The 12,315-nt window shown below is 39.7% G+C and overlaps 1 protein-coding gene across 1 annotated transcript; it reads left to right on the plus strand.

Annotated features, from left to right (window-relative positions):
- Window positions 1-2,303: 2,303 nt before the first annotated feature.
- On the plus strand, window positions 2,304-10,945 carry LOC104958539 (pleckstrin homology-like domain family B member 1). Its single transcript, XM_010786281.1, has 3 exons — window positions 2,304-2,528; window positions 3,399-3,500; window positions 10,805-10,945. Exons 1-3 carry the CDS (start codon window positions 2,493-2,495, stop codon window positions 10,943-10,945), a joined length of 279 nt encoding a protein of 92 aa, XP_010784583.1. The 5' UTR covers window positions 2,304-2,492.
- The last annotated feature ends 1,370 nt before the right edge of the window (window positions 10,946-12,315 follow it).

The following is a 12,315-nucleotide window of genomic DNA, read 5'->3' on the forward strand; positions in this document are numbered from 1 at the left end:
TATATAAGGTGACATTAGAATGAATATACCAGATTGAACTTTCCTGCCATAACACGTTACTTTAATACTTCAAATAACTCAAATAATACTTCAATACCTGTGGTGTTTATTTTAATTATTTAATTATCTTTGTTTTGTAATGTCTGTCGTAAAATGCCATTATATATGTGTTTTTACTGTATGTATTCCTAACAAGTCTTTTAATTTGTTTTGTAAAGCACTTTGAATTGTCGCGTACAGAAAAGTGCTATATAAATAAACTTGCCTTGCAGCCAAACCTGATCTTCTCTGTCACTGTAGACCGCAAATACCTCATTCCTTCCGTCTACTTGGATCCAAAATGCCTCTCGTTTTTCGCTGTCCCCCCGTTCAAATGAAATAGCCGCCAATCATATTTCCAAGCTCGAGCCAGGGCGGGGGAGGGGTTACAAGGCTCGCGTCTTGTGCTGCATTCACTTGCACTCGGACATTAGAGCTTTTCTCTCATAAATATCCGATGAGCCACAACTTTTCTTTCAAAACAAAGCTGCCAACTGGGGTGGCAGCTGGGGTAGCAAGGCATTTTTCTGAGGTGGCAGCTGCCACCCTGTGCCACCCCGTAGAACCGCCACTGACCTCAAGTACCTAGAATGTTTTAGAAGTTAAATTGAGAACTAAGTCAGAAACTACACTGAATATTACCTGAGGAACCTATAGTTAGTATTACACAAAGCACCTTAGCAATAGTACCTATAGTGTATATTAACGAAAAATACCTAAAGTGAGTATTACCTAAAGAACCTATAGTTAGTATTACCCAAAGTACCTTAGTAAAAGTACCTATAGTGTATATTAATGAAAAATACCTAAAGTGAGTATTACCTAAACTGAGTATAACCTAAAGTACCTATAGCGAATATTGCCTCAAGTACCTATAGCAAGTGTTACCTTAAACACCTATAGTGGGTATCACCTAAATAACTATAGTCAGTACTATCTAAAGTACCTATGTATATGTTCTACCAAAAGTAAATATTGGGAGTACAACTTAAAGTGACTATAACGTGCCTATAGTGAGTATTATCTAAAGTACCTAGTAGTATTTATTACCTTAATTACCTAAAGTGAGTATAAGTTACCTATAGTTTTTTATTACCAAAAGTACCTTTAAGGAGTAATACCTAAAGTGTCTCTACCAAAGGTTACCAAAGTGAGTATTATCTACAGCAGCTTTATTGAACATTCCCTAAAGTAACAAAAGTGAGTATTTCCTACATTACATGAGTTATTATACCAAAGGTACCTAGTGAGTATTACTTTAACAACCTATAGTGTAGTGGTTCTCAACTGGTCAGGCCTCGGGACCCACTTTTTTCCTTGGTCAATAAATCGAGACCCGAAATTTTGAACCACTGAAATCTATTCAACAAAAAATCGTGCTTTTCAGCATACAATATTAATTAAAGTGAAGTACAGTGCATATATCCCTTGTTATATCCCAGAACTAAAGTATGCTTTTAAAAAAGGTTTAATGAGATGATGGTCATCAAGTTTCTAGAATCAAAGCTGAACTGTATAACATAAAAAGGCACACTTGTATTGTACTCAATAAAAAGGCAGACTTGGAGCCAATCCTGCAAATTCACCACACATGAAAAACATGACATGTCTGAAAACCCAACCCCAGAAGGGGGGTCTGGGGGGATTCTCCCCCAGGAGATTTTTAGAAATACTAACTTATAACTACGCATTCTGGTACACTCTGAGAAGAAAATATATAAATCTATTAGTACCGGACATATTAATAATATTTTATGCCATTGTTTGTTTTTCACTTAGTTCTGTCAGCTGAACTTGCTGCTCCACACAGAGAGAAGAGTAAAGAGGAGATTGTGGGTAAAGGTAGATATCTCCCATTGTTCTGTGACCTGTCAATCATCAAACCGGGGGTCATATTTCATTATGTGTTCATTTTGATCTGAAGTTGTACCCATGGATGTAGAAAGAATCACTTACAAGTTATCTAAAACGCTGATGGAGAAAAACACTTTAACTGGACTGGGCCCCTGATTCCTCCTACAACAAGTTCACTATTCTACACTTCTATTTCTGAGCTTTATGTATCAAATCCCTTCAGTCATCACTCTCTCTTCCTCCTTTCCTCTTTCCTTTTTCGTCTTCTTCGTCGTCTCTTTTGATCATTGCTTAAACACACACACGCGCACACACACACATGTCTCTGTTATCGGGGATTTTGGTGCTGCCTGTCAGGAATGTAGGTCTTAGTTTAGTGGAGCAAGCAGCAACAGGTCCTCCTCCTGAATGGGAGCTTGTGGAGGACACTGCACCGGTTGCTTATAGACAAAGAGCTGAGATCAAGACAAAGAGACAATCTGTGTTTCATGGCAAGAAGAAGCAGCATTGAAGAAATTGTCATTCAGTCTTAGAGGTGTCCATGTTAATCGAGTCCACACTGATAGGATTGAGTCAGTAGCCAGGAGCAGCTCTTTGCAATGGAGGCTCTGCGAGTGCTGGACAACTGCAGACAGGTAATTATTATATTAAGATACAGCAAAAGACAGGTTAACAGGTTGAGACATTTGGTTGAAATATTGCTTTAAACATGAGCTGGGAAGCATTTTTGCGTTAGTTCCCTCTGGTTCAGAAAATAGTTTTGCACAAAAGTGTTTCCAGATAGACATTTTCCCAACATTTGTTTTTATTTCTTGTGATTAACTGCTTCCTGAGGCTGACTCCGTTGCTGAATATCCTTCCATGGGAATGTCAGAAGAGCAAATAAGATGATATTGCAGCAGTGTGTTGTTATACTGAGGGCAGAGCACATCAGAAACATATTTTCCATCCTGGCTGCAAAACATTTTAAGGATGCAAATGACTCCGGGTGTATGCTCTGATACACTGTGAATGTGTTTTCTAACCTCTCCATGTGTTTATCTGTGCTTCTTATACCGAATCTGGCCACTTAACACGTGTACGGACATGGAATATATTTATAGCTGTTTGCTCTGTGCTGACTTGATGGAAATGGCCCAAAACTACTGAGTAAGAAGGGAGGAATTTAGGCACAGTGTGTATTTCATAGTGACTGAGAGACAAGAGAACAGCCAAGGTGGCTGATTTCCAGCTAATGTGTCAACTGCCAAGAGATTTAAATGTGTGTGCGTGTTTTACTTCCTCTGAGCGCGTTGCTAAATGCTGTCTACCATCTGTTGTGTGCGTGAGTGCGCTGACAGCATGAATCACACCTTGACACATTAAGGCAGAGTGGGGAGGGGGAATCCCATTAAGCAGGATTTTGATAGTTACTAACCGTTGTTGTCCTGCAGAGATGAAGTCACCCGTGGACACTTTTGGTTACTCATAGTGTGTCTGATGAATGTTCTAATTTCCTCCCTCAGGACATGCATGTGTCGCAGGGAGCCGGGGACAGCTCAGTGGACATGGACCGGCTGAACAGCAACATGCCCGAGTTTGGAAGGAAAACACACCAGGTGCTAAAGGTGAGTGTGTTTTGGGGATAAGGGTGATGGGAGAGGACATGACAGGAAAGAGTGAGTCATATGTTATCTGTCATGGTGGAAAGTAAACACATTTACTTTACTTGTACTTTATTGGAGTATTTATGTTGTGTGATAGTTCAAACTTCCGCTTCCACTGTGCAATATACTCTTACTGTATGTGCATTTACATTTACAGCAGGTCAGGTCAGGTGCTACAGCTGGGTGGGACGCGTCCTGACAGCATATGTCAGGATGTGTAAAGCAGGAATCTTCAAGCAGAGTCAGTAATTAGACAGAACCGGAGATTGGATGTCTGTGTTTCCCACCTGCTGGGTCAATCACATTAGATGTTAAGGGCAGGTGTGTGTGTGTGTGTGTGTGTGTGTGTGTGTGTGTGTGTGTGTGTGTGTGTGTGTGTGTGTGTGTGTGTGTGTGTGTGTGTGTGTGTGTCCTTAGTTACAATTGTGTGAACATTTTGGAATAAACCCATTTCTGTCTATTTTTGGGCTAGGGTAATTCTCAACAAAATGATTATACTAACAATACATTGGATTTTTACAGCGCTTTTCCTAATGCTCAGAGACGCTTTACATAAAATCAGAAAAGACAGTACAAAGAAAAAATGATGTGGTATCTGTGTGTGTGTGTGTGTGTGTGTGTGTGTGTGTGTGTGTGTGTGTGTGTGTGTGTGTGTGTGTGTGTGTGTGTATGTTCAGTAACTACTTCTATATGTATCGTAGTTATAAGGAATACAAAATGGAAGATAAAACCCTATTAAATGTTATGTTTTCTCTAAAGAAACTGTGAGAATCTGGAATTGTTTTCGTGTCTAAAATCGTATTCAGGCACTATAGAATGATGCAGTGATTTCGGTATACAGCCAAAAGTAAACTCTGTGGCAAACCCACATGATGATACTTATAATTTTTTGTTCAGCAGGATAATCTCCACATATTAACAACACGTTGTAAGAATGTTCCGATCGGATGCATTGGTATATGTAAAAGCTATCGTTAGGCTATAAACAAACTTTAAACATCACACAATGCTAAGCTAAAGGCAGAGTTTTGTATGTGTGATGACATTTAGTAGTTTATTTAAGCTTGTGTTAACCACAAACCTTATTTCATGGATTAAATCAGACGTTCAAAAAGATTTGACTTTGACACTAGGGAATTGGAAGTGGTGATATGCTAAGTATTTTACGGGTTTAACGACTCCTTCCTGCACCACTCCAAAAGTGCCATTTCCTTAAAAAAAATCAAATACACTCACCGGCCATATCATTAGGTACACCTGTTCAACTGCTCGTGAAAACAATGGGAAAATATCTAGTCAGTGCCAGTCCTCTGGGCCAAAATGCCTTGTTGTGGCCAGAGGTCAGAAGAGAATGGCCAGACTGGTCCAAGATGATAGAAAGGCAATGATATCAAATCATCTCCAACTGGTTTCTTGAACATGACAATGAGTTCACTATACTCAAATGGCCTCCACAGTCACCAGATATACATTCAATAGAACACCTTTGGGATGTGGTGTAACCAGAGATTGACGTGCAGCCGACAAATCTGCAGCAACTGCGTGACGCTATCATGTCAATATGGACTAAAGTCTCTGAGGAATGTTTCCAGCACCTTGTTGAGTCTATGCCACGAAGAATTAAGGCAATTCTGAAGGCAGGGGTCTGACAAAGGTATTATTTGTCCTGTCTTTAACACTTAGGACTTTAGCGACTAGAGACGAGTCTTTTTGGCAAGGACTATGTTTCTTCCAATTTGTATTGAAAATACTCAAGCCACACAGATTCAAGATCCAATAACTTTATTATTAATATACGTGCATGAACAGTGCTATACAAATACAGTTATTATTATTATTATTATTATTATTATTATTATTAGTTAGTTCCTTTATTTGCATATTAGCTGTTCCAGACTCAAATATATTGTTTTTAAAACTTTACGCAGAATATACACTTTAAGAATAAATAAGGCATGACAACATAAGTGATGCAAAATAAGCAATAATAGATAGTAATGTGGAAATTGTGCAATTGGCAGATAAGCAGCAATGAAACTTGAGAATAGCAAATCATTTATCAAGTTCCTTCAAAACATTACTGAACAAAAAACACATATACAATCAGTCTAGTAAAGGTGCATGGGATTGACTTGTAAGTTAATGTTAGAAAATGTAAAATAAAGTAAAAACTGACAATAACACAGATTATGTTATCTAGTGGGAAAAAACTGTTGATGATAAACACTTAATCAAATACAATATGATCTAAGAAGAATTGACGTTGCATGCACTCATTACACTATGATGCTCTGAATGTATCAGGTCGTTGCAGTGTGCTCCACATGGGAGCAGCAGCACACAGACAATGAAGTTGAAGGAGTCCTGCAGTGTTGGCTATCTTGCCCCGCCCCCCTGCTGCCATCACTCCCAGTAAAGCCCCCCTACTGCCTCCCAGTCTCTATCTCAGCAATCCTCTTAGGCTTGACCCCACTTCACAGACGGCAACAGCACAATCACATAATCCTATTAGCACACACAGCTAGCTTGCCAGCCGAGAGCCGAGTCAATGTTCGCGTACAGGTTGTAAATAAGAAATGCGAAAGGGCTCCAAAATGGGATAAAAAAACGCTGGCGCAGCAGGTTTTCAAATGTAAATCCACGGCGCCCATCAGAGTTCATTTAACACTTCACCTGGCACAGAGCTGACCTTAGCAGTGAATGCTAAATGATCAGCAGTCACTGTTTCACACAGCATGTCAAATTCTAGTCATGTTGAATTATAAAGGATGCTAAATCATCTGTTAAATTCTGAAACAAAATGTGTCCACCTTGGGGGTTCCTGTGAGTCGGATGCTCCTACATTTTTATGTACAGTATTTGTATTGAAATATAATGTTATTACGATATGATTTGGATAAAACACTACATAAAGCAATACTTAAAGGTGACCTATCATGCAAAATGCACTTTTGTACGTCTTTTATACATGAATATGTGTCCCCGGTGTTCCAGGGAACTCACCAAGTGTCAGAAAACACAACCCTCTCTATTTTCCTCCATACCCAAATCTCTTAAAAAGGTGCTGCAACGGATCTGATACAGACTGATCCAGATTTGAACACTTCTATGACGTCACAGAAGTGGCGCTACGGCTATTGGGCCAACTCCACCAATCAGGAGGAGACAGCCACGGACATTGCCGTTCGAAAGCGCTGGAGACGCTGTAGAACATATGCCAGGCCTGTAGATGGTGCTGTTCTCACAGAATCAGCCCATGAAAAGACAGTGTTAAATTGAGCGAAATGAGGAATGGCTAAAATGCATGATCTGTTTGGTATTTTGAAAAATAAAAAGTATAAATATTGTAAACTGTGTTCGTTATTCTCCCGTCCAGGAGAGAAGCTTTAAAAGGAGACTAAATGGAGTCTCTGTGAAAGTTCAATTGGGTACTTTAATTAAAAAAGGCGCGGGTTGGTCACAAGCATGATATTGTTCAGTCAGACAAACAGCTGTGATCCGCTCCTCGTTAGGAAAGAGAAGCCCCGGATCTCTCCTCCGGTGCTGTTATATATCCTCTGCTGGCTCCTCCCCGCCAGCCGGCTCGCCTCGTCTCCAATGTCCGTTGTTGCATTTAAACAGAGGATTGGTTCTTTTCACATTCAATATATGCTTAACACGCCTTCTCTCCTCATATTCTCTTTCATCACTTTTCATGTAACACATTCTAAACGCTGTAATCAATACTCTAAAAAATACTTCTCGGCTCGTTTGGTTTCCGGATGTTGTCACATGCGTAGATGAAGGATTTTCAGAATAAAAGTTTAACTGCTTGTGGACAAGAATTTCTGGTTTTTCAGTATAAAAGAGCGTTAAAACTGACGGCATGTTTAAACTACATTTCCCCATTAAAACATTGATTTTAATTTCTAACAATATGTATGGAGTCAGATTTGGGTCAATATTCTAGCGCGCAAAACAAGCTACTCACGAGCGGAAAATGTGCTTTTACACGTGCATGAAATGACCCTCGCGCGCAGATTAAACCTTCGCGAGCAGAGACAGCCCTCTTGCTCGCTGGCGGGAGTGTCAGCCTCACTCACTCGCTCGCGGAGTCTGTCTGCGCGCGCCGGTGAAAAGTTTCTGACACTTTGGGGCGGGAGCCACTGGACTTTGATTAACAGCTGCCAGGAAGCCCAGAGTTGCCAGGTTTGATAAATGCCTGAACTACCAAGAGCCGAGGAGTGACAGCAGCAATATCAGTTTGGACGAGATTGAATGGTAAAGTTATGCATAAAAAAACATTATATTCTTAAAGTGTACAGCTATATATATATATAATTCAATTAATTTGATATAAAAAAATGGACACATTAATTCTAGGAGTGTAATGCTTTTACAAACACTATAGTAATAATATTCATTCATTATGACAATATCATACTATTACTATGGGAGTGTTCTATAGTGTGTTCAAAAAAAAACTACAGAAACACTATATATTATACTATAGTTATACTATTTAAAATATATATAGGAATACTACAAAGATCCTAGATACATAGTATTACTATTGAAATATTATAGGGCTACTATCAGCTAATAAACATGGTCAGCTGACAGGAAAAAAACTATACGTATACGATAGCAGGTGAAAAATACTACAGAACACTACAAACTGACTATAGGACACTATACAACTCTTACAGTATACTATAGTAATACTATAGTTCATTTATAGTTCATTTCGTAAGGGAGGTGCATACAGCAGACAGTTTTCGACAGATACAGCCCACTCAAAAATATATTGTTTTATATAAAATTAATTTATATATATATATATATATATATATATATATATATTAGCTGTACACTTTACAAATATAATGTTTTTTTATGGGCATCTTTACCATTCAATCTCGTCCAACTGATATTGCTGCTGTCACTCCTCGGCTCTTGGTAGTTCAGGCATTTATCAAACCTGGCAACTCCAGGTTTCCTGGCAGCTGTCAATCAAAGTCCAGTGGCTCCGCCCCAAAGTGTCAGAAACTTTTCACGCGCGCGCAGACAGACTCCGTGAGCGAGTGAGGCTGACACTCCCGCGAGCGAGCAAGAGGGCTGTCTCTGCTCGCGGGGGTTTAATCTGTGCGCGAGGGTCATTTAATGCACGTGTAAAAGCACATTTTCCGCTCGTGATTAGCTTGTTTTGCGCGCTAGAATATTGACCCAAATCTGACTCCATAATATGCCTTATATAGGTTAGGTTATATACACTATATTATTCAAATATAGCACGATAGGTCCACTTTAAGTAACACAACAAATCATTATGTCCAATGTGTGATCTTAAAACACATGTGTGACGGATTGGTTTAAGAGTTAGAGGGTTTAATTTGAAGAAAGAAGGAATATAGCTAATAGATCCAAGTATTAACGAGGCCCTTTTCCACCTTTTTTGGGTGACCCTTTCCTGTATTGGACCACACAATCCCACCCGCTGCCTGAAACGCCTCCATTGGACTCCTTTGTTTACTTTAGTAAAATAGTGACATCACTATGTAACACACCCACTTCTATTGGCTAATACTCCAACACATTTTACGAGATTAGGGGCGGGACATCTCTTAGCTGTCAAAATAGAGCCAGCCAGCTAACCAATCAGAGCAGACTGGGCTCTGGTTTAAGACAGAGGGTGAAAAGAGGTGCTGCAGCACAGGCAGTATGAGAAAAATAAAGAGCTTTTTGAACATTAAAGCATGGAGACATGGAGTAGAGGCACAAAAGACAAATATGATCCTGTGGGAATCTGGAAACCTTTGATATATCCTAAGAAATGCAAGAAATAGAGATTCCATAACATAGGGCATTTTTTAGTAGAGTTTTTAATCTTGTACCTTCTGTGACCTTTTCATTGTACTTATAAGGTAAAGCTAATAAACTAAAATAAATCACTCAATAAAAAAAAAAATCGACAAGCGCTAAAGGGATAATCATTCCAAAGGAAGTCCTGGTGTATATTTCATGTTCTATCTTTGGAATAACTGATGTTACACAACAGGAGATATAATGTATTATTTTAAACCCTGGGAGGCAAAGAGAAAGAGTCATTTAACACTAAGCAGATGTCTAAAAAGCAGAATAGTCTTTATGTTGAGGCGTCGCTGCGGTGAAAACTGCTCTTCACAAGTTTATCTCGTCGAGCGCCCTCCAGGAGCTCCATGTTTCTTAATTGCAGACTGCTGTTGCTATGGCGACGTCCCTTCCCCCTTGCTGTGCCGAGAGCACACAGCGGCGCTTTAGGCTTTAAGGGGTAGACGACACGACACACACATAGACACACTTCCTCTCAGTGTGTAGTAAGATATGTTAACGGTCTATGGAAAGGACATCCTATAGCGAAAAACATAAGTGAGGCAGGAAAGCTGCAGCGTGTGAAGGAGTATCTCCTCAGTGCCAAATATTCACAAAGTTTGTGTCATTCACAACTCATTAATTCAGCTAACGGAGAGGAAACACTACTGGTCAGGTCCATGGTGTTCAGTTGTGGGGAAATAGAGATGTAGATTACATGCAGTATGTCGTAATGTCCAGTTTTGGATAACAACGTATTAAATGTCATCAGGATTAAGTTGCGTATCATATCATAAAGACGTTTTTTAATCAGTACAGATTGCATTGGAAAAAGTGCAAATAAAGTCACATTTCCAAAGATAACTTTTTTAATTACAGTATGGCCTTTATTTAAGACACATAAATGAAATGAAAATAATGTAATATTATAACGACCCTCTTTAAGAACCCCCAAAATCACACCGTATTTTACAGGTATACTGCATATTTCATTTTTTTATCTTGGCAAAAGAAATTGAATGGATGAAAAGATGGATAGCTGAGGTCTATGGGGTTGTTTGTTTGTTTGTTTTACTTTTGTCTTTTTATTCTCACTTTTTAGTATGTTTGCGTTATATCTTGTTGCATGTATCGTATATACAGGTATTCTGATGTATGCATGGTTTATGTACAGTAAGTGCATAGCTGCATTTGTAAAATGTTATGAGTAAACATGCATTTCTATTTGTAAGATGAACAGTCATGTATATAGATTATACTGTATATATCTATTTTCTAATATCAATGTAAAATCTGCTTCTGTTCTGTTGTTTATTGTGAGCTCAACTCAAAAAAGGAAAGAAGCGTCCAATGATCATGCTGAACTGTACATTAAAACCAAAAATAAAGGCAATAATAATTTTCACTGTATTTGTGACCTTTTTTCTCCTCTCCAGAGCACTCCTCTGGATTTCCTTGAGACGGGGAAGGGTCTGAAGTTCCAGGCAGAGCGCCCCCACCTGGTGAGCCTGGGCAGCGGACGTCTGAGCACCGCCATCACCCTGCTGCCCCTGCCCGAGGGTGAGACCCCGCTGTGACACCCACACTTAGCTTCACAGAATCACACAGATGCCACTGACGTCTTTGTCGCGATATATCAGGATGCACAATTACATTGACTTCATTCATAATATTACATACAAACTCAAGTTTCTCAGAAAGTGTATTGCAATATGTTTTGAGGTAATATCAATTCAAGATCACAATTTAGTTTTTGTGAGATGACCTATATCAGGGTGAAAGATGCCTATCGCCCAGGGCTAAGTCATAACATTGCAGTATAACATTGATTTGAACAATGGTCCACAAAGACGCACACGCACGCAAGCCATATGCACACACACACACACACACACACACACACACACACACACACACACACACACACACACACACACACACACACACACACACACACACACACACACACACACACACACACACACACACACACACACACTACTATCTCTGGTGACCTGACCCTGTTATCACCTCTCTATCTCTCTCTCGTCCTTGTCGGCCTCTTTGTGTTTCTGTCTGGTGACCTCTTAGCTCTTTCTTTGATGCCCTGTCTGTCTTTCAAACCGTCTGGACATTAGGAGAGCACTCCTGACACCACAATATACAGTGGGGCAAAAAAGTATTTAGTCAGCCACGAATTGTGCAAGTTCTCCCACTTAAAAAGATGAGAGGCCTGTAATTTTCATCCTAGGTATACCTCAACTATGAGAGACAAAATGAGAAAAAAAAATCCAGAAAATCACATTGTGTGATTTTTTAAAACTTTATTTGCAAATTATGGTGGAAAATAAGTATTTGGTCAATAACAAAAGTTCATCTCAATACTTTGTTATATACCCTTTGTTGGCAGAGGTCAAACGTTTTCTGTAAGTCTTCACAAGGTTTTACACACTGTTGCTGGTATTTTGGCCCCTTCCTCCATGCAGATCTCCTCTAGAGCAGTGGTGTTTTGGGGCTGTCGCTGGGCAACACAGACTTTCAACTCCCTCCAAAGATTTTCTATGGGGTTGAGATCTGGAGACTGGCTAGGCCACTCCAGGACCTTGAAATGCTTCTTACGAAGCCACTCCTTCGTTGCCCGGGCGGTGTGTTTGGGGTCATTGTCATGCTGAAAAGACCCAGCCACGTTTCATCTTCAATGCCCTTGCTGATGGAAGGAGGTTGTCACTCAAAATCTCACGATACATGGCCCCATTCATTCTTTCCTTTACACGGATCAGTCGTCCTGGTCCTTTTGCAGAAAAACAGCCCCAAAGCATGATGTTTCCACCCCCATGTTTCACAGTAGGTATGGTGTTCTTTGGATGCAACTCATCATTCTTTCTCCTCCAAACACGTCTAGTTGAGGTTTTACCAAAAATTTCTATTTTGGTTTCATCTGACCATA

This window comes from Notothenia coriiceps, unplaced genomic scaffold (genome assembly GCF_000735185.1).
Source record: "Notothenia coriiceps isolate Sejong01 unplaced genomic scaffold, NC01 NC01_scaffold00028960, whole genome shotgun sequence".
Taxonomy (NCBI): domain Eukaryota; kingdom Metazoa; phylum Chordata; class Actinopteri; order Perciformes; family Nototheniidae; genus Notothenia; species Notothenia coriiceps.